Source organism: Protopterus annectens, chromosome 5.part0 (assembly GCF_019279795.1).
Source record: "Protopterus annectens isolate FY-2018-M chromosome 5.part0, PAN1.0, whole genome shotgun sequence".
Lineage (NCBI taxonomy): Eukaryota > Metazoa > Chordata > Ceratodontiformes > Protopteridae > Protopterus > Protopterus annectens.
The window spans coordinates 461,899,523-461,923,134 of record NC_056735.1 but is presented as its reverse complement, the minus strand read 5'-3'; the positions used below and the strand labels follow the sequence as shown (position 1 = coordinate 461,923,134).

The following is a 23,612-nucleotide window of genomic DNA, read 5'->3' as shown; positions in this document are numbered from 1 at the left end:
TTCACAAACCCAAACTGGGTGGGGTCTAGTGTTTGAAGGTTTCCAATGTCTTTGTTTATAAGTTCCATGATAATATGCTCCATGGCCTTGCAGATAAGGATTGTCAGACTGATGGGACGGTAGTTTCCAGGATCCAAGGTGGATCCCCCCTTGTGGATTGGGATAACTGTAGCTCTGCGCCACTCAGTGGGCATGAAACCTGAGGTGAGGCTATGATTAAACATGACACTTAGGTGAGGTGCCAGTTCATATTGTAGTTCATGTAGTACACAGCCCGGGATGTCACCTGGTCCCATGGATGCTGTATTCTTGGCTTTAGAGAGTGCGTTTTGTACCTGTGTGGCCGTTATTACTGGAATTTGGCAATCTGCCGGTATTGAGATGGGCCATTTAGGGGGTGAGAGGGGGGTGAAGTTGGCACTGAATCGATCTGCCAGGATATTGGCAATATCCTTCGGATCAGTATATTTAATGCCATTCTGTTTTAGCTCAGAGCAGATATGAGCATTGCCATTTAGATTCTTGACATAGTTATAGAATGCTTTGTGATTGTCTTTGGAATCTTTGGCAATTTTATTTTCGTAACTAGCTTTGGAGGATTTTATGAGGCATCTCAGTTTCTTAATGAGGCTAGTAAGGGAGTTTTTTGCATCCTGGGATTTTCCTCTTTTCTGCAAAAGTTTCTTCCTTTTGTTGTAAAGTTTGTTTATGGCAGGGGACCACCAGATTGGCTTCCTTTTTTGGATGAGAGCATTTTGGTTCTATTTGGGATGGCACAATTCATGCATGAGTGGATGTGCTCGTACAGTGCCTTAGTGTAGGATTCAGCAGTTGAACTTTTAGTTCCCGTCTGCATGGGTGTCATGAAGTTTGTCACTTCTGACTTGAGTAGCATGAAGTTGGCTTTGGAGAAGTTTTTTATGGTGGTTTCTTTACTGGGGGGTGGGGGTGGGATGTGGATGTTAAGGGTGATTAGCTTATGGTCAGACCTGACTAACGAGGGGGTGACCATAGGTATGGAGCATTGATTTCCCATGTTGGTTATGACCAGGTCTAAGATATTGGAGCCCCTGGTGGGACTATGGATTAGCTGATCCAGGGCGTTGGAATTTATGAATTCCAAGAACTGTTGCGCAAAGGTGTTGGGACATGAGTAGTTTTCCCAGTTAATGGCAGGGTAGTTAAAATCACCCAGTATTAGGGTTTTTTTTAATTATAGTCACGGTATTCTGTTGTTGCAGAACTGCAGCAGTTGAGTACATCATGTGGCATCATTGTATCCCACCTCTCCTGCCTAGGTTTTGGATGCTTCTACATTCAGGTATTATCTTACTATGTTCTCTGCCCTGCTTTTCTGACACTTGTTTTGTTCTCTAACTCCCTTTGTACTTTATTCCATCCATCTCTTTGGATTCTGTTACTATAGTATAATCCACCTTTAGCTATTAGTGTTACTTACCCTTTCATTGCATGTGTCTCTCCTTATGGATATTTGCTGCTATACGATGTTTAACAAATGTGTGCATGTGCTCACATAAACTACTAGGGGTGTGCACACTGTCAGCTGTTAAACACAGCTGACTGACTTCACTGTGGCCATGAAGTGGTTTATTATGATCTAGCTGAGAGTCTGTACTCCTGATCCAGCACAATGGCCTAGCTGCATGCATTTGTTATAAGCCCCAGAATTCTTTGCACACACAATCTAAACAGTGTTGGCTTGACTATACTTGCAAACATGGCATTCATAAATCCCTGTGTCCATATGCACTGTGCTATACAGTTTATACAAACTATAAAAACTGCCATTTTTTACTTTTGTCATTCTATCAAATAAATTATGTGTGTATAATGCAGGCTCACTGCTCTCAAATACATCATGTCCATCTTCAGAATGTGACCTGATGTAACTCAGTTTTGTATTTCTGTTGAAATAAACTGAACATATACCATTGCAATCAACATTTGACTTGGCTAACTGGTAGCAGATCAGTAACCAAAGTGGGCACATTCATCAGAACAAGTAAGATCATTGTATGCATCCCTGGCATAGCTAATAATATTAACCATTCATTTTATATAATATCCTGATGGAAACAGACTGTATTTCTCAAAGGCATGCTATGGTTAACTACTTTTCTGCATTGTGTAAAGCCAAAAATGTAGAATTCTGATTACCAGAGATCCTGCATTTGGAGCACACAATACCTGTAGATTAAAGTGTCCACTCTGGCTTGGCACTGTATTGATTTAAATTGTGCTACTAACATCAGATTTATTCAAGGTACAACCCTATAGTTATTCTTACTGGCTACTGATGCAGTTTTCACTAGCTCTTTCTAAGTTATAAAATGAAGATAAAGATCCACACCAAGTGCTACCTACTGAAAACAGGAGTCCCACTCAGCACTTGAGTATTTCTCAACTCAAAGAGGATGTTCTGTAGTCTTAATAATACTGTTGTAGCATTCATCTCCTGTCCACTAAATTGGACAAGGCGCTACCAGTGTCTGGACATTGCATATACATTGCAGTTATAGTTATATGGCCCTAGAATTATACAAATGGCCTTCATCGATCTTAACTCTTTGGAATAGTCATTAGATTCATCAGGCAGTATTCTGCATCACTGGACATGTGCCATTAAACAGTGACATTTCTGATGCCAGTTATTTTTACACTAGTCTGGAGTAGCAGATGAGTTTTTGATAGAAAAGAGCTGTGCTGTACAGATTAGAATTCTTTATGAAGACCATCTAGAGACCTGTTTAAGGTGTATTCTGTGATGTGGCCAGCTGGCACTAATGGCAGAAGACAGAGTACATTTTTTCTACATGACATAGCACCTATTTTTTGTGTTACTACTATTAAAATGTTAAGTAAGTGAAAAGAAAACTTCTGTTTCTACTGCTCTTTTCATAAATGTATTCTGCAAAAGAAGTTTTGATTAGCATCGCTGCAGAATGTACAGTAGGATGTGATCAGTGTGACTGTGATGGATTAGCCTGTCCTGCACCACCTGGCAGGGAAAAGTAATTGCTGAATTAGTAAACTGGGGATCTCCAGTGAAGCAAGCCTTGGTTAACACAAGAGCAGTTCACAAAATGTGAGGTAATGAAGCATCTCTTCTCAGTTAACTGGCATGTAATTCTGTTCTTCAAGTGTATTTCTTATATTTATTAGGAAGAGGTAAAAGGTAAATCAGCACTTTATTAGTAACAATTAATCACTTAAAGGGCCATTGTTCCTCATCAAAATAAATAAATAAATAAGATTCAGGCTCAGAGAATTTTAAAGGTTGCCTTGGTTCCATATTTTTCAGTCATATTTATTTTAGAAGTTTGAGTACTAAGAACTCAGATGTTGTTTTTAAAAAGTTATTTTATTCTCGTTTTCTTGTTTACAGTATTATATATTTTCTGACAGGTATGTGTGCATATACACAGGAAGAGAGAGATTTTCTGTAGGCAGAGAAAATGAAGGTATACAGTTATCCTTAGTTATTAAAAACTGTGAAGGGCATTCATAAATAATTAAGGTTTTCATAATTCATAAAGTACATTTGAAATATATGCTTATCCTGCTTCTAATATTCCCATTTTCATTTCTAACAAATATAAATGTAACTCTGTAGGACTCCCAGGATGAATCTAAAAATCAGCAAAAAAAAAAAAAAAAGTAAATAACACACAAGCATGCAATTTCTTTACCTGGGTTTTCTGCTGAAATCGTGCAACTAAGCAGTTTCTTTTTTTTTTGTTCTAGATTCACTCATTTCATAAATACATCTGTCACCTCAAAATGGAATATTCCAGTTGCTAAATTTATTTATGGGTTTATTTTATCTCATAATGTGGATTTTTTTCTTCTTGATTTGCTATATTGCATTTGACATTTTCAAGAGAATGGCATGAGAGCCTATGTCTGACGTAGGAAGCACAGTGAGCCAGTGTTGTGGCATTGAGGGAAAAAGTCTTAAGTACTGTCCAGGTGACCCATTCAGATTAGTGTCTCAGGTTTATGAAGTGCTGGTTGGGTGGAATAGGCTTACAAATCCTAGTGGGGGAGTGCATTGGTCTAGGTGTTCCATGAAAGAAGGTGTGGACCATACACATTCCAGTAGGGGAATGCAATGGTCTAGGTGTTGCATGTAGGAAGGTGTGGACCATACACATCCCAGTGGAACAGTGCATTGGTCTAGGTGTTCCATGCAGGAAGGTGTGGACCATGCGCATCCCAGAGGGGGAGTGCATTGGTCTAGGTGTTCCATGCAGGAAGGTGTGGACCATGCACATCCCAGAGGGGGAGTGCATTGGTCTAGGTGTTCCATGTAGGAAGTTGTAGGAGATACACATTCCAGTGCAGTAGTGTATTGGTCTGGGTGTTCCATGCAGGAAGGTGTGAGCCATATAGCAGAGTATCATTCAATTTTAATAAGCAAATGCAAAGGAAGGGGGTTACAAGGGGGTAAGGTATAAATGAAAAAAAAAAAAAACAGGTGGAAGCAGTCAGAAGCATGAACCGCTGGTATGCCCTTAGGTTATGCATTGGTCCCAGCTTTAGAACAGAGACGGCGTAGGTGCAGTAGAAGAAGCTGGTAGACTTTATGATGGGTGTGGATACTGAAATAACCAGAAAGAATGAATTAGATAGTGAACAAAAAGAAAGGCGAGCATGGCTGGAATCATGCTGATAATGACTCAAAACACAACAAGTTTTGTGGTTATAGAAAATATATGAGAGTCAATTGCACTTGATTTTATTATCAGATAATAAATTGCAGATATTCATATTTAAAGTTGAAATCATCATTAGGATTTACCAACAACTGGATATAAAATGCAATTCAAACTGCCAGCTTTTCAGTGAAAGATACAAATAGTTGATCTTACAATACTGTGTCTGAAATTCTTAAGAGGATGTTCTCATTAACAGTTATTCATTTAAAAGCATTGTCCTGCAATTTATTTATTTATTATTATTTATTTATTTATTTAAATTTGTTGACCGGGAGTGTCCGACTGGACGTGGGTCCATTTTCAACGGAGGCCCGGGGAGAAAAGCTCCACAGTAAAATAAACAGACAGTAGTTACATTGGATTACATAGCGATTAACAATTTAACATAGAAATTACTTACAACATATTTACAGATGAAGAACATAGTACATCAGTAGACAACTAGAATCTTTATCTGTGAAGTACATAACAGGCATTAACAAATGTAACAATGAGAAGTTCCTGCTGTATAATAAGTACCAGGCTTATGAGCATCTGAGCTTGCTATCATCAAGGTAGTTAGTGGAGGTGAAAGAAAGGTAGTAGTTGGATGGGGTGGATGATATTAGAGTGGGAGTTGCAAGGGCATAGCCAGCATGTTTTTAGGTGCGCTTTTAATAAAGTTTTGAAGTTGGTGCATGATGGTACGGAGGTAATTGTGGGTGGGAGTGAGTCCATAATTTGGCTATGGTGCAAGAGAATAGTGCTTCACCAGCAGAGTTATTGGCTTTAGTGATCTGCAAGTGATTTTTGTTGCTGGATCTTAGTGGTCTGGTGGTGCGATAGGGTTGGAGTAGATTCTGGAGGGATGGGACATTTAGTGGATGGTTTACTAGTTTGTGGGCGAGTGAGAGTTGATACCACTGAAGGAGGTGAGGGCAATAGCCTGCTGTGCTTATATAGTTTGCAGTCATATTGAATAGAAGCCCAAGATAATCACATTGCGAAGTATGAAAAGCAACATAAAATTATAACCTTACAGGTGAGGAACCTGTAGAGATCATAGTAACGATTTGCTGGTAAGAGTTCAAAATTAATTGTATAGTTACTATAAGAGAGTATTTCATTACTTCAGAGATACAGTATCACACCAGAAAGTGAGATATGACAATTAGATGAAAAAGAGGTAAAGTTAAGCAGGAAATGGATAAGAAGGGCTTAGAATGTGGCAAAATAAGCATTTAAGCTTTGGCGTACATCTGAGACAAAACAGAAAACATAATCGTGTTATAGGTGAAGAGCTAGTTAAAGGAAAAAGCTTGCAGGGCATAAGAAGTAAATAACTGCAAAGATCATGCAGAAATAAAAGCAATTCAAATAACCTTAGATGAAGGGCCGTTCAAATCCAAAGGAAAATAAGAAGAAAGAAAAACAGAAAGAGCATGTTTACTTAAAACAGAAATGCAGTAAATGAACTAATGAAAAACATTAGCACATAACTTAATGTTATGGAAAGAGTTTTGATAGCAAGCATCAATTGCACTGCATATTATACCCATGATGGGAAGAGAATAAAGAGAGGCCAGTGCTAGAGCCATGCCCACATAAATGAAGTTGGCAAACACTATCATATAGACATGTACAAAGCACTGTTACTACAGGCTATGGCAAGATATTTTAAAACAGATTTCAGATGAACAGTATCATTGTGGGTGTTATTTCAAGTATACTTATAGTTAAGCAACTAAAGTAGCTGTTCATTTTATTTTATTTTATTTTATTTACTTCGTTAAATACATATGTCAAGCTTGGTAGATACCATTTAAAGTCAAAAACTATAGAAAAGTGTCCAGTAAAAATGACATAATAGAGAGTTTCAAAATGCAGACATTTTGTAAAATAAAAACTATAAACATATTTCCAAATAAAAACTGAGGGCAGACTCTGTACAACACCTGCAGTACTAGAGACTAAAGCAATTCTAACTAAAAATAAGCAGAATTCAAGCTATAGAGTGAACATAAGATGTTCACAAACTATGTAGTAACTCTTCCGTAGCTAGGCTGAAGGAAATTTGCATGTCTGATGCAATAAATATTAATGGTACTTTAACTTAATAGAAGTCTGCATTTACAAGTTACTGAATAAAACTAAGGATGTTTACTGAGTTAATAAAAACAATTCCAAATTCACAAGGGGAGTTGACTTATGAATGGCATTAGGAACTAAATGTCTATTTATGTGTCTCCTGCAAGGGACTGACATCCTGCTGTGGCTTAGTTCTCTGCCTTATGCTCATTCAGTGCCAGGATAGGTTCCAGCTTCCCTACAACTGTGAATTAGACAACATGGTTATTGGATAGTGGATGAATAAAGGAAATGAATGAAGAGATAAAACTGTACTGGAACGTGCTCTCTTATTCCCTCATGGTAGATTATTTTTGTTTTAAAGACGTTATGGCAGAGTATCATTAATGGGCATGGAGCATTGGGCACATTTAATGTGAAGAGGGATTGAATGACATATGGCAAAATTGCAATGGCTATAAGCTGAGTTTTCACTTTTATCAGATGTCCTCAATACTACCATGCCAAAACCAAACCTCTCCTTTGGTTACATGTTCATGTATTTAATACAAACCATGCTTTTTCACAGTGTAGAAAAGGGTATTCAGTCAAGAAGTATGAGTAGAAAGAATATCTCTAAAAACGTAACTGCTCAAGTAGTTTTAAATGCATCAACTAATGAATAGTAAGAGGTGTTGCTGGAAATTCCTGTGAATATTTTGAATGATGCAAATTTTCAAAATTATATCATTTTTGGTAGCACTGTTGACCCAATCGACTTCTGTAAAAGCAAACATCAGATATTTGCTATACTGGTTTTGGATATCAAATCCGTTTTAGTTATGTCGAATATTCCTGGTAATTAAATTAATCCTATTAGCTTTAAAATGAAATCAAATTCAACAGTGTGAATTGTAACTTTGTAAAAATGCGTGCCATTTCTTAACATGCAGACAAAGGTAAAAGAGCATCTTTGGTCTCATCATATTTAAAGAGCAACGCTACAATTTCTGTTGTGTCATTTAGAAGAGATGGTTATCCTGTCAGTCAGCCAGAAAAATATGGTGTAAAAGACTTAGGGTAGTATTTAGTCATTTGTGCAAATGTAACAGGGATATTCCTGATGCTTACAAATGAGCGTAGCAAAGGCATGATTTGTAGAGGCCATTTATGCTAATGTGCATGGCCTGAAAAATAATGTTATGCAAATGAAAGATGCTGTAAAGCACAGTATACTAATGATGTGGTTTTCAATTCATAGTCCAAAATCCCTGCGTTATGCACATTCATTGTTAAATGCAGTGCTTTGCCTTTGATATTGGATTTGCAGTCAGGGAACTTGTTCGCCCAAGTATACGGAAGAGCTTCCCTGGCACACAAATTAATTATTTCCCCCAGCAATACCTTTATTAGTTTGTATTAAATATGAACAAGCACTAAAATGATACAATACAGTTTTTGTCCCGCCATCACTTCAGCAGTTGAACCATGTATGTACAAGCATAGCCCTGACACACACATGATTTCCCCCAGTGACATTTCCTAGTATGTACATGCACTAAAATGAAACATTCACCCAAGTGACCCCTTCAGTAATATATCCAGTTAAGCACATGCACTAAAATGAAACATTCACCCAAGTGACCCCTTCAGTAATATATCCAGTTAAGCACATGCACTAAAATGAAACATTCACCCAAGTGACCCCTTCAGTAATATATCCAGTTAAGCACATGCACTAAAATGAAACATTCACCCAAGTGACCCCTTCAGTAATATATCCAGTTAAGCACATGCACTAAAATGAAACATTCACCCAAGTGACCCATTCAGTAATATATCCAGTTAAGCACAAGCACTAAAATGAAACTTTCACCCAAGTGACCCATTCAGTAATATATCCAGTTAAGCACAAGCACTAAAATGAAACATTCACCCAAGTGACCCATTCAGTAATATATCCAGTTAAGCACAAGCACTAAATGAAACATTTCCCCAAGTGACCCCTTCAGTAAAATGTCCAGGTAAACACAAGCATCAAAATAAAACATTTACCTAAGCAACCCCTGCAGTAAAAATGTCTAGGTATGCAGAAGAACCAACTCAGCTTCCCTTGCATCTCTGTATTCTGACTGAAACTGGCTGCTTTCTGACATAACTTTGGGCTGTGTACATGCTTGTATTCAAACAAAGTCATAATAGTTGTCTGTGAATCAAAGTTATGCACATATATGTAAACCCCCTTAACTGCTTAGTAGCTGTACCCCTATCTCTTATGTGTTAACCATGTTACTTATTTCTATTGGGGGTGATGTTCACAAAAAGTCCTCCGCATTTCTGTAGTCATCCTGACAGTCTGAGATTTACATATCCTCATAGTGCCACTTTTCACAGATCATCGTTATGAAAATGGACTGTGAATACTGCCCTAAGACAAAGTAGATTTATCCTTTTGCTGAAGAAAATTTACCTAGGAACAATATGGCATGTGCTTTTGAAGAGTAACACAATAAACTACTAATGTGAATTTTAAGAAAATAAAGACAAAATGTCTTTCATTAAAATTAAGTCATACTTTTGATAAGAATTAAAATTTACAAAAAATAAACCACATGCATGAAGCAAAAAAGATTCACACTCTCTTTTTTTCCACAGCAAGTTGACAAAGATACTCACAAGTAAGTTGGTGATGCTCATACATTAAAATACAAGTATGATTTAATACAGAAATCCCATTAGACCAGTGAATGCTAGTCCAACCAATGATACACCCATATACCCCTACAGAAATTAAAAACTCTATATCACTTTATCAAAGGTTCACTGCCAGGAACCACTGCTCATCAAACCAAATACAGCGAACACTCACTTTAGCAAATGTTCACTTCAACAAATGACTTACCCAGGGAAAGGAACCAGTTGGCCATCATCAGAAACTTGCCCTTTTCCCACTGTAGTGCAATCTCAGAGTTGGTATGTATAGTTAGGTGGTGTGTAAGTTTGAAATACTGTGCTGTGTGTGATGGTCAGAATGCTGGACAACTCCTGCCTTTCCTTGGGTAAGTCATTTGTTGAAGTGAACATTTGCTGCATTTGGTTTGATGAACAGTAGTTCGAGGTACTGAACCTTCAATAAAGTGATATAGACCAGAAATTAACTCAGGGATGTCAACTGAATCTCAACAAGTAAGCAGTGCTTAATAACATTACTAAAACATAAAACTTAAAATGCCTCAGGTTTGCTGGCAAATGGACAGTAACTATTACAGTGCGTGCTGTATTAATCCATAGAATCACAGGATCATAGGAGTTTACTAGGCTATCGACCCGCAGGTCATTTCAAGCCTAGCCATTTCATCTTAATGTAATACCATAGATATGCTAGTCAATACCCAGAATTGAATTTAGTATTGACTGCCCATGTCCAGGAGGGTTGCGAGTGCTATCCCCAGTAAGAATTTACAATACCCCATCCATTCGTTCAGGTTCCTTTTGAACAGTGTCTTAGAGGTCCTCTGTTTCACATGAATTTGTAGCCTATTCCAAAGACTCAACAGCTGCTGGGAGATAAATCTGTCCCTCCAGCATGCCCTACGTAAGTCACAGGCCATACTTAGGTCCCTGGAATGGGTAGTTCTAGTCCTGTTTGATTTATGGATATGCAGCAAGTTCATTAGGTTTGGGTCTGTGATTGATGTGTTAGCCAGGCATAAGTCTCCCGTATGAACTGGGACTATATTAATTCATCGGAATATGTGTTCAATAAAACAAAGCATGGAATTTTTCCCAGGGTTAGGAATCACTTGTGCTCTAGCACTCTGTAACACACGCTGCACTAAATCAAACCCACAAACCCCCCCCCCCAACTATATATACCAATTGCAAGATCAAACTACGGTGGGAAAAAGGGGAAAGTTGTGATTATGGCCCAGTGGTTTTTAACCCTGGGTAAAGTTCCATGCTTTGCTGTAATGAACTTTGTTGTTTAGCAACCAACAAATACATATTTAACAAAAATATATTTTGAGGAACTAATATAGACCCTAAGAAGTCTATAAAATATAGATTATAGTGACAGGGACTTTAGTCAGTCTTTGTAAGGCACATGATGGAGTCCCTTCATCTCCTTTGTTAGAAACCTCTGAGGTCTTTCCACTTGCTGCAGGTGCTTTATGTGGTACATGCTGAATGGGGCATTGTACTCAATTACGGGCCAGATTGGTGCTGAGTACAGAGGGATTACAACCTCCTTTGCTCTCAATGCGATGCCTTTACTAATCAAGTGTACTACATAGAAAGCCTTCCTTACTTCAGTAGACACATGGTTGTTGAAGTTAAAGTCACAGTCAACGTATGGTCCCAGATCCATTACCACTTTGTGGGTACTTATGGTATTGCTGTTGATTTGATAGTGTGAAGGGCCATTGTTTTTGCAGAAGGGAATGATGTTGCATTTCTTTGCATTTAGTTTGGGACCTTGACTAAGACACCAGATATTAGTCTACATAAGACCCTTCTGGAGTACATTGGCATCATTTGGGGATTCAGTAATTGGTCAGCCACAACCACTTAATTTTGGCCTGAACTTCTGAGAAGTATATGCCAAACATTAGGAGGCCCAAAACTGACCCCTGTGGCACCATGCAGGTGACAGGTCTACTTTTGATATGGAGTCACCCACTTTGATAGCGTGTGTCTGGTTTGTGAGTCAGTTGGCACTCATTCTTACAACAAAGGGGTTTGCATTCTGTTTGATAAGTTTATCGGTAATGCCCGAGTGTCAGATTGTGTCGAAAGCCTTTGCCAAGTTGAGGTATGCTTTGTCCACAGATTTGCCCTAGTCAATGGCCCTGGTCACAGTTTCAAAGAAATCCACCAGATTTAACAGGCAGGATCTCCCTGATGAAGCCAAATTGGGTTGGATCAATGATTTGGAGGTTGCTTATGTCTTTATTTATGAGGTCCATAATGATACATTCCATGGCCTTACAAATGAGGTTGGTCAGGCTTATGGGTCTGTATTTCCCTGGTCTGTTGCTAGGCCACCTTTGTGGAGGGGAATAACTGTTGCTGTTCTCCATTCACAGGAACAAAGCCCATGGTTAGGCTATGATCAAAAAGGGTAATTAATGGTAATGCTAGTTCAGGTTTTAGCATGTTTAGAAGACTGCCTGGGACACAATCCGTTCCCATAGAGGCTGTGCTTTTTGCCTTGGACAAGGCTTTAATAACATGCTCTTCAGATATGTAGGCTTGGGGAGAAGTTTGAGAAAAGGTTTCTGATAAGTTTGGAGGGGTAAGCGAGTGAAATTTTTGCCAAACCTATCCGCTAGCAGGTTTGCTATCTATGTGTGGCCAGTGTGTGTGATACTATAAGTCACTAGTTCTGCACAAGCTTGGGTCTGACCTTTTAGACTACATGCATAGCTGTAAAAGGCCTTATAGTTATCCTTGGCTATTCTTGCTAGGTTTTTCTCAAAGGAGCCCTTAGAGGATTTGACATGTTGTCTTATCTGCCTGTTGAAACTGAGGAGGGTGCTTTTCTATTGTCAGGCCCTTGCCTTTGTTTTCTAGAACAACAACTTTTTGCATTTGATTGCAAAGTCTGTTGATGCTGTATGTCCACCATGGTGGCTTGTTTTTACTTGGGCCACTGGCTTTGATTATTTCTGGTACAGCCGAGTCTATACACTTATGCAAGTGATTGTACAGGGTTTAGTGTAAGCTTCAGTGCAGCTTACACTAGGGTGGGACTTGAAATACATTTATACCTTCACCTACGAGGGTATAGTTTGCTTTGGTGAAGTTTTTTAGTCTAATTTCACCCTTTGTGAGTTCTGCTGTTAGTGCTAGCTCGAAGGTGACTGATTTGTGGTCATATTTAACTGAGAGTCCAACAGTTATGGCATTGCATCTGTTTGACATGTTAGTGAGGACCAGATCTAGTATGTTTGTTCCTTTTGTCGGGGTATGACCAAATTGTTACAGGGCATTTGAGTTAACAAAGTCAAGGAGCTAGTGAGTTCGGGCAGGCATTGGTTTCCCAGTTGATGGGATAATTGAAATCGCCCATAACCAGAGAGCTCAGGAATATTTGGATTGACCCCAGTTTGGTCAAGTAGGATTTCTATGTGTCCTGATCCATGGATGGGGATCTATAACCAGGGATGACTTGAATAGGGGTCTTACCCACAGTAACCCGAACTTGGAGCTGTAACTCTATGGCGTTGTCCAGTCTAACTAGATGGGAGTTGAATTTATCTCTAATATAGATAGAAAATAAACACTGCCTCCTTTGCTTTTCACACATTCGTTTTGTGGTCTGAAGGTGTGGAAGGCATTGTAGCCTAACAAGGCCAGGGTACTGTCTGAGGCCTTGAACCAGGTTTCTGTGACTGCACAGACATCTACATCTTCCGGTGATTGAAGTGCTTCCAGGGTGTGCTGTTTTTGGTTTAAGCGCCTAGCATTTAGCAGCATGACCCTTATTTTGTTATGAATGGCAAATTTCACATCGGTAAGTTTGTTTTTGAGACCTTGCCTAAAAAAGGCACTATGTAGATAAGATCCTTTGCCAGCAGCCGAAAGCCTAGTTGGCACCATTTCTAGCAAAGCAGTGATGTTTGTCGACCAAGGCTTCCCAGGCTGACAGAAACTGTATCCCCTTTGAATGACATAAAAAACTAAGCCAATTATTGAAATCAATCACTTTTTGTTTATACTGTGGCTTCATTTTAGGTGAGGGTAGTATGCTGCTCAAGGCTAGGGACATACCTGCCTGGGACATGTACTCGGAGAGCTCAATCATGTCTCTCTTCATATAGTCCAGTGAGGTACATCTCAGGTCATTCACTGCAACATGAACTATGAGAGAGTTATAATAGTACTTGTTGCTGAGAAACCTGAGTGCATGATGAATGCTGGCAACTGACTATAACTTTCTTCTTGTCCAACCTGGTGAGTGGGACATCCGTGTGTCTCACTATGGAGTCTCCAATGAAAAAAAAAGTTTTTTGAGTGTTATGCCTTACAAGCTTAGTAGGTGAAACACTGGTGTTACTATGTGTCATGTGTGCTGTGGGAACTGTTGTTAGTTGTAGCAGTTTTGTGTTTCGCTAAGTTTTCTGAGAGAACATCCACATATGTTGATTTTTGGGTTTGATGCATGCTATGTGTATGAGTAGTGGTAGTACTGGACTACACTACAGCTACTAGCTACCCTAGTGTCAGCGGGAAAGCCTAGAGAATGTTTTACACAGCAGGAAAATAGCAGAGAGACACTAAAAAAAACATTTTAAAAAGCAGAAAAACAGCAAGGAGTCTCTAAAGAATGTTTTAAACAAGTAAGAAATCAGTTATTTTAGCACTGCGTGGTGAGAAAATCAGAACAAGCAGAGCAGATTGCTTTGCAACAGTGAAAAGCACCAGCAAATAGTTAAACAGTGAAATTAGCAAAAAAGAGCTTTGTGAGCAGTGAAAAACAGTGATAAAATACAATTTAACAGACACAGTAAGGCAGACAGTTGCAGTACAACAGCACAGTTTTCTGCTTGTACTGTATTAATATTAGAAGTCAGGCTGTTTATAAAATCATTGGTAGCATATTTTACATGTACTAGAGCTGGTGTAAGAAGATTTCCTTAGCACAGATTGTGTACCTTTGTCTTAATCCTCTGGTGTATGACTCAGAGAAATGTAAACCTTCATACACTCTGAGTTACAAAATGGAGAGTCAGCAGCTCCAGTCTGCTAACAATAATGGTTTTACTTCCAGTTTTGGCTGTGCCTGGCAGAGCCTTAGTCTAAAAATAAGATGGCAGATGTCAATGTCAAGAAAAAGAGAAAATTAGGAAGCTAAATGAATTAGATAGCTACCTACCAAACTCCAGGAAAGTAGAAGGTAAGAGAAATGAATTAGATGGCTACGAACCAAACTCCAGGAAAGTAGACGGTAAGAGAAATTAATTAGATGGCTACCTACCAAACTCCAGGAAAGTAGAAGGTAAGAGAAAGTGCCTATACTCATTTCATTTAATCAGTTGAAATGAAAACAATGAATAGTTAGTTGGCAGACATCACTGAGCCCCACTTCATAGAGACTAACCCACCTGGTCACTTGTTGGGTCTGCTATCAAATGGTGGTCTTAATGTTCTTTCACGGGAAGGAAAGGAAACTTTTCATCACTTGCCCAATTGATTCATCATAACCTTTCAGATTTAAGAAAACGTTCCAGAACTTTTGGCTTTTTGAGCCATGAATATATATACTGTCTATGGCTAAAGTATAACCAATAATGTAAAAATCCAGATAATATGTGGAAGATGAAGGGATGTGTCCTTTTACTCTAAAAAAACCTCATGCCTTTCATGACTTAATGAATCCACAAAGTGTGAATGGTGCTAAATAGCACAGTTAATGATTAGGCAAAGGTCTCATATTCATTTAACATGTCAGTCAGGATTTTCTTTATGCTGGCTTTTTAAAACAAATATTTGTAGTATAATACCTCCATAATGTACACTATCCAGAAAATAAGAATTAATAAAAATAGTTAAATAAATTAAACTTCTGGCAAAGGTAGATAACATCTCATAGATTCAATCAGATGCTACCTTATAGTACTTTAATGTTTTCATTTAAGAAATTGTGATATCTGAACGTTGTATCTGCAGAAAGCACTTCAGTACTATTACAAATATGAGATGAATCACTCAAGAAACACTTTGTATTCTTTTTTTAATAATTTTTGTGATGGATGAGGGAAGAAGCCTTTGCTTTGACCCTGAAGGCATTATCTTGACTACTGCCCTGGAAAGTGGTGGAGCTAATGTAAGGAAACTGAATGGTGAGGCTGTAGCTTGCACATCAGTATAAGAGGTGGGAGGGAAAGAATTGGATGTGCTAGGAAACCTTGCTGCTACATTTTCCAAATAGAGTTTAGCTGCAAAAGTAAAACATGTCATTATTACAACTGGAGCATGAATGTCTACATGCAACTGAGCTTAATGCAGCACGTCTCAGGCGTGTAGTGTCATCAGGAATTGGTTCCAACTAACCAGCCAGCCACAGTATGACAACCCTCCAACCTGTTAGCTCAATTTGCTTGTCAATGGGCACTAATGCAGACATCTGAAGGGATAGGATCCAATCTGATGAAAAGTCACCTTGGGACATGTCCTAGTAATGGTGGTTCTAGAGTAAGGATGGGACTTTGGGACAGGAGTAGTGTTTAAAGCCACTTCCTCAGAAGCTTTTATTTAATGGGGTTTGTGGTTGGCATACTGGTTAAGATATGCGGAGCTGTAGTAACTACAGAGAGAAAAGATGTGCTGAGCTGTAGTAATAACAGAGAGATAAAGCTGATCAGCCACAGCATGAAGTTATGGGAAAGAGTAGTGGAAGCTAGTATAAGAAGGGAGGTGATGATTTGTGAGCAGCAGTGTAGTTTCATGCCAGGAAATGCACTACAGATGTGATGTTTGCTCTGAGGGTATTGGAGTAGTATAGAGAAGGTCAGAAGGAGTTGCATTGTGTCTTCGTGGAATTACAGGAAACATATGACAGGGTACCTAGAGAGGAGTTGTGTTATTGTATGAGGAAGTCAGGAGTGGCAGAGAAGTATGTAAGAGTGGTGCAGAATATGTACAAGAGCAGTGTGACAGTGGTGAGGTCTGCAGTATTAGTAATGAACGCATTCAAGGTGGAGGTGGGATTACATCAAGGATCAGCTCTGAGCCCTTTCTTATTTGCAATGGTGAAGGACAGGTTGACAGACAAGATCATACAGGAATCCCCGTGGACTATGATGGTTGTGGATGATATTGTGATTTGTAGTTAGAGTGGGGAATCAGTTGAGGAGACCCTGTAGAGGTGGAGATATGCTCTAGAGAGGAAACGACTGAAAGTCAGCAGGACTAAGACTGAATAGAATGGTGAGGAGGCAGGGAGTAGAGTTGGCGAAGGTGGATGAGTTTAAATACTTGGGATCAACAGTTCAGAGTAACGGTGAGTGTGGAAGAGAGGTGAAGAAGAGAGTGCAGTTTGCTGGAGTGGGTAGAGAAGAGTGTCAGGTGTGATTTGTAACATATGGGTACCAGTAAGAGTGAAAGGGAAGATATACAAGAATGTAGTGAGACCAGCTATGCTATATGGGTTGGAGACAGTGGCACTGACAAAAAGACAGGAGTCAGAACTGGATGTTTCAGAGTTAAAGATGTTAAGATTTGCACTGGGTGTGACGAGGGTGGACAAGATTAGAAATAAGTGTATTAGAGGGAGGCTCAGGTTGGATTGTTTGGAGGCAAAGCCAGAGGCAAGATTGCATTGATTTGGACATTTGCTGAGGAGGGTTGCTGGGTATATTAGAAGAAGAATGCTAATGATAGAGCTGCCAGGTAAGAGGAAAAGAGGAAGCCTTAGATAAGGTTTGTAAATGTGGTTAATCAGGACATGCAAGTGGTTGGTGCCACAGAGCAAGATGCAGAGGACAGGAAGAAATGGAAACAGATGATCCACTGTGGTGACCCCTAATGGGAGCAACCGAAAGAAAAAGGCATTCAGTTGAGCAACTAAAAAGACTAAGTAGATCAGTATGTCGAATGTCATGCTTATTATTCGAATTTGGCATTATTCAACATACTATTACCCCATCACCTTTTACAAAAATGAGTTAAGTTCTGGTTGTCGGCATTACTTCACAACACTGAACTTCATGTTTTTGCAGGGGGCAAGCCCCCCTGCACCCCTCCCACCCCCTGCAAATTACATATTCCAACTCCAAGATCACAATACAGTGGGGAAAAGGGTATATTTCCTGATATGCACTGTACTGCAATCTCTAGTTGTAAGGTTGACCACATATGTGTGCATGCACAGTGCATTCCCTAAACCTCAGACTCGCAAACATGAAGATTCAGCAACATGGGATTCAGCCCACTGTAATTCGACATCCCATGTTTGCCGAATCTTCATTTGTTATTTTGATGGTAAACCTATATATGTGAGTGTCTATATATATGTATATATATATATATATATATATATATATATGTGTGTGTGTGTGTGTGTACGTGTGTGTGTATGTATATATATATATATATATATATATATATATATATATATATATATATATATATATATATATATATATATACATACATACACACATACTCAAGTTCTTAAATTATGACTCTTGAATATATAGATGTTGTGCTGAACAGATGTATCTTCTCAGGTACTCTGTCCTAATGAACTTATTTCTTGTAGTTTCAGTGTCTGTCTCGCATGCATTATCAAGCAAGGTTGACAGAGTCACAATAATACAGTTTTTATTTAATGACAGCTGAAAAAAACAGTTGTATTTCTTCACAGAGGTTGATGAAATATTATTGGTAATCATAAAACATTCATGTAATAGCCTGTTAGGAATATTTTTTGTTTTGTACCCCCAGTAAAAATAGCTTGTTTATATTAAAACATTTTAGTTAATATGACTTTCATTCCACCTCAGTCTGAAATGAAAGAAATATAAGTCTGCCAATGTTTGTTTGTGTCTTTCGGCTTTTCCCGGTTAGGGGTCGCCACAGCGGAACTCCGATCCACTAATGATTGGCAGTTGATTTTTACGTACCGGCTTGCCAGGCCTGCTGCACAACCTTCAACGAAGGTATGCCCATTCACGCATGTCTCCACGCAGAAGACGCTCTAGCTGAGAATCGAACCGGACAGCGTCTTACTGTGAGGCGACAATATCAATATAAAATATATTGTCTGTGCTTTGTTAAAAAAATGGTTAAATGGTAAAGAGACATCTTTGGACTATTAGTTTAGTGTGCATGGTGCTTGTCATGCTCATGAATCTTTTATATTAAACTACTCTTTGAGCTTTCTTCTACAATCTTGATTTCTTACACTGTTTTAACTTAGGTGTAGAGGTAATCAGGTTTCTCTTACTGATATAATTCTCATGGATGAATTGAATGTAAGGAGTTACTTATCTTATCTTATTATTGCATGCAGTTGTATGGAAAACAGAAATCTCCCAGACTTCCAACATTAAACCCTCTGTTGTTTGATCTGCTTTGTACAAATAAGTGATTGAATGTTATTGTAAGAAACCAAGTAGTTTATGTGTCACCAGGTTGTCCATTTTTTTAATTTATTTTTTCTGCTGCACTTCAGATTCTGTTGCCATGGAAACTCACACTGTTCTCCTTTTTTCCCCTCTGGTGGATTTAGATTTATTGTCTCCTGTAAATGGCTCATCATTAGGGATTAGTGCAGTGGCATGCATCAGTGATACTTTGTAGCCAAGCAAACTGATGACAATGCCTCAATTAATGTAGCCATGCATACAAGGAAATGAGAAAACGACAATTAACTTTGGGTGGAACTAGAACTTTTTTTTTTACTTTGCTCATTAATCATTTGTAGAAACAAATACATTACTAGTGAGCAGCAGTGAAACTTCTTTAACTACGGATAGACATGCCAGTACTGAGGGAATCACCATAGCTGAGCTGTATGCTAAATTATGAAATATGTGCAGGGTACCATAATGCCATCCTTTGCTACACCTTGCTGAATATTGTAAAACTGCAAGTCTTATTGACTCTGCTTTATGTTATGCAAGCCTTTGCATCAGTTAAAGATTCAGTGAGACAAAAGATTGGTTTGCCGGTAAATATGTCTTATTTACATATGCACCGTTTCCTTACAGTATTGCCTTTTAGCCCTGCATTTCTTATCCCAAACCCTTCCTTTATTTTTACCATGTATTAGTGACATGTTTACTATCACAATGTTGAAGTTCATCATCTTTAAAATCATAATCCCAAGACCATAATATTGAAGGACCACAGTGCTGAAGATGACAATACCTAATATTCTGTGAAACTAGAAATGAGCACAAACATGGGCCTTAGAGGGGAGTGAAGCTAGGAATGAGTGCTAACATACTAACTGCAAGGGGTGTGAACCCAAGAGTGAGTGTTAACATGGGATCTGCAAGGGGGGGAGTCAAGCCTGGGAGTTTGATACTGTGGCCTTCAGCATTCTCATCTTTTGATATTAAGGTGTAGGGATTATCATTTTCAAGATTGTAGGCTTCTAAATTGTGATAATGCAGTTTTTATTTAATGACAGCATATGGTATACATTGCATATATATATTATATCTTATATATTATGCATTTTATATATATGATAATAAATGTATAAAGCCCCATCATAGCATAGTAGTAGAAGGCGCAATTGCTGCACAAAAATGTATTATGTGTGAAAATTGTGCTTAAACACAGAGAAAGGGCACACAAAAATACTGCAAACTTCAGTGCTGTACAGAGGTGCACAAAAAATAAAGTAAAACAATAAAACATACCTTCTTGTAAAACACCATGTTATATCTCTCGCTGACATACCACTAATTATCTCTGGTTTCTGAAGCAAGGTGACAGAATGACATCCATGCATGACATGTATGAAAGAGGAGTGCACTTTGGCATGATAATGTACTTCATTTTGGCTGTATATTCACACAGTTTGCAGTAGTTAAATTTCCTGTTCCCATCAATTGTCAACACATTTGTGAAAGTAGTGTCTTTGAATTACAATTGACATTCTCTGTTTTTTGACTTAGGTATCTAAGGACCTGCCAGCAAAAGAGAAAGAAATTGAAAAAAATTTGCAAGACTTGGTACAGTTCAAGCAGCGGTTACATCAGCTGGTACAGTGGGCATCTTCTACTAGGAGCCAGCTGGAACTCTATCAACAAGTTGGCATTCCTGGGGCTTTTAGTACAAAGGTACTCATTTTAGAGATCAGTCTATGTTTCCTTATTGTTTTTTCACCTTACTTCATGCTGACAAATGCATACACAATTAGCAGTCCAAAACAATGTAAGGTTCTTTACTTGAAAGAAAAGAAAAAAGACAATATATGAATATTTAATGTGGCTATTGCAAAGTTTATCTATAGCAAATACAATAATCTGTAATAGTTAGAAAATCTTTTACATTTCAATTAGTCATTTTAATTAAAAGAAGAGAGAAAATGAGCAGATGAATTTCACAAAAGTTTGGTGATGACAGAGCATGATGCATTTAATATTTCTGACTATGCAGATAGATTTTTTTTTTTGTTTGCAAAACACCATAGGATAAACGTTTTAATGAAATTAAACAGTACACAATGCTAGAGAGCTATATTTCCTCCACTAGCTTTTAGAGCTGCTACTGTGGTAGTATAGTTTCCAGGATTATTTCTGTTTCATTTCAGTGACTAATCAGAAATTGTAATTTTCTAGACCCAAACAGAATAATTATGTGAAGGATATGGCAAATGTATATTCCCATCTGAGACCCATATTTAATCCAGTGGTTTCTAAAACCTCCATGAGTATGATGAGCCCCTAGTCCCGTGTGAGATTTTATTCAGTGCTTCCTAAGAACTCCATGTACCCTTTACTTTTAGTTTATTTCATTGTCTGTCTGTACATAACATACTTGTGTAAAGCAGAAGAAAAATGTCTTAAAATGTTATGACATATAAGTATAACTTGAAATGAGATTTTGCAATTTGATCCCTGCAGTGTGCCTCATTTTACTGTAAAGTACATTTTGTTCATTATATAACTTTTCAGAGATGCCATTACTTCACAATATATTTGCTTGATGGCAGGAGAAGACAATAACGCTATCAAGTCTGCCCTTTGAGAGCATTTAAGATTCTAACTTACTGCCATAAAAATAAAGTCATAACATTTTTCCATTAGCATCCAACCGGGCTGCCACAATCAATAAAATTCATCAATTAAAGGAAACACCTGTGGTCTCTGGTTTTTGTATATACTTTTATTCCCTTTTATATCCCATCCTTTTGATGGGTTGGATTAATACTAAGGTGATGCATGTACCACCAGGTTTCCTAATCAACAGCTGTAGGGAGAATGTTGTTGTTATACCACCTGTGTTCTGCGAAGTGGTACTAAGTGCACGAAACTGAAATCATACCATAGCTGTCTGTCTAGGCACTAACAAAAGAAGTTCAATTTGGGAATGCATATCTTTTGTTATATTTTATATGAATTGAGATTGTTTAGGAGAGTCATTATTCTCTGTTTGTTTGTTTAATTGAGGTAAAACGAAAACATCTGCGAAATGTCAATGCTAAAAAGGGACAATTGAGACTGATATCCAAAATGTCTGCAAGGCAATGATATGCTAGAATGCATGCACAAGTGTCACATACCAAAAAGTAACTACACAACTCTTTAAAGAATGTATAGCATTGTTCTATACAAGGCAATTATATGCTTTATTTCACACACAATTGTCAGATACGGAAAAGTAACTACACAACTCTTTAAAGAATGTATAGTATTGTTCTGTACAAGGCAATGATATGCTTTACTGAACGCACAAGTGTCAGGTACCGAAAAGTAACTACACACCTTCTTAAAGTGTGTATAGCATTATTCTGTACAACATAATGAAATGCTTTATTGCATGCACAAGTGTCAGATACCGAAAAGTAACTAAGCAACTCTTTAAAGAATGTATGGCATTGTTCTGTATAAGGCAATGATATGCTTTATTGCATGCACAAGTGTCAGATATCGAAAAGTACCTACACAAATCTTTAAAGAATGTGTAGCATTGTTCTCTATAAGGCCATGATATGCTTTAATGCACACACAAGTGTCAGATACCGAAAAGTAACTAAACAACTCTTTAATGAATGTATAGCATTATTCTGTACAAGGCAAAATTATGCTTTACTGCATGCACAAGTGTCAGATACCGAAAAGTAACTACACAGCTTTTTAAAGAATGTATAGCATTATTCTGTACAAGGCAATGATATAATTTATTGCACGCACAAGTATCACTTACGGAAATGTAACTACACCACTCTTTAAAGAATGTAGAGCATTCTTCTCTACAATGCAGTGTTATGCTTTATAGCACTCACAAGTGTCAGATCCTGAAAAGGAACTACACAACTCTTTAAAGAATGTAGAGCATTCTTCTCTACAATGCAGTGTTATGCTTTATAGCACTCACAAGTGTCAGATCCTGAAAAGTAACTACACAACTCTTTAAAGAATGTAGAGCATTCTTCTCTACAATGCAGTGTTATGCTTTATAGCACTCACAAGTGTCAGATCCTGAAAAGGAACTACACAACTCTTTAATGAATGTACAGTTTTATTCTATGCAAGGCAATTATATGTTTTATTGCAGCTACAAATGTCTGATACCGAAAATTAACTACTCAGCTTTATAAAGAATGTATAGCATTATTCTGTAAAAGGAAATGATATGCTTTAATGCATGCACAAGTGTTATATACCGAAAAGTAACAACACAACTCTTTAAACAATTTATAGAATTGCTCTGTATAAGGCAATGATATGCTTTATTGCACACACAAGTGTCAGATACTGAAAAGTAACTACAAAACTCTTTAATGAATGTATAGCATTATTCTGTACAAGGCAATGATATGCTTTTTTGCACGCACAAATATGAGGTACCGAAAAGTAACTACCCAGCTCTTTAAACAATGTTGCACGCACAAGTGTCAGACAGCGAAAAGCAACTACACAACTCTTTAAAGAATGTATAGCTTTGTTCTGTTCAAGGCAATGGTATGCTTTATTGCACACACAAGTGTCAGGTTCCGAATATTAACTACACAATTCTTTAAAGGATGTTTAACATTGTTCTGTAGAAGGCAATGATATGCTTTATTGCATGCACAAGTGTCAGATACAGAAAAGTAACAACACAACTATGAGAAGAATGTAAAGCATTGTTTTGTACAAG

The 23,612-nt window shown here is 37.9% G+C and overlaps 1 protein-coding gene across 9 annotated transcripts in view; it reads left to right on the top strand.

Moving 5' to 3' along the window:
• Positions 1–23,612, top strand: part of DMD (dystrophin) — a 9,298,038-nt gene that overhangs the window by 5,849,452 nt on the left and 3,424,974 nt on the right. For all 9 annotated transcript variants that reach the window (XM_044072398.1, XM_044072396.1, XM_044072400.1 and 6 more), the window contains one exon: positions 20,423–20,587. In XM_044072398.1, the coding sequence (XP_043928333.1) occupies positions 20,423–20,587 (165 nt within the window). The remainder of the gene's footprint in view (positions 1–20,422; positions 20,588–23,612) is intronic.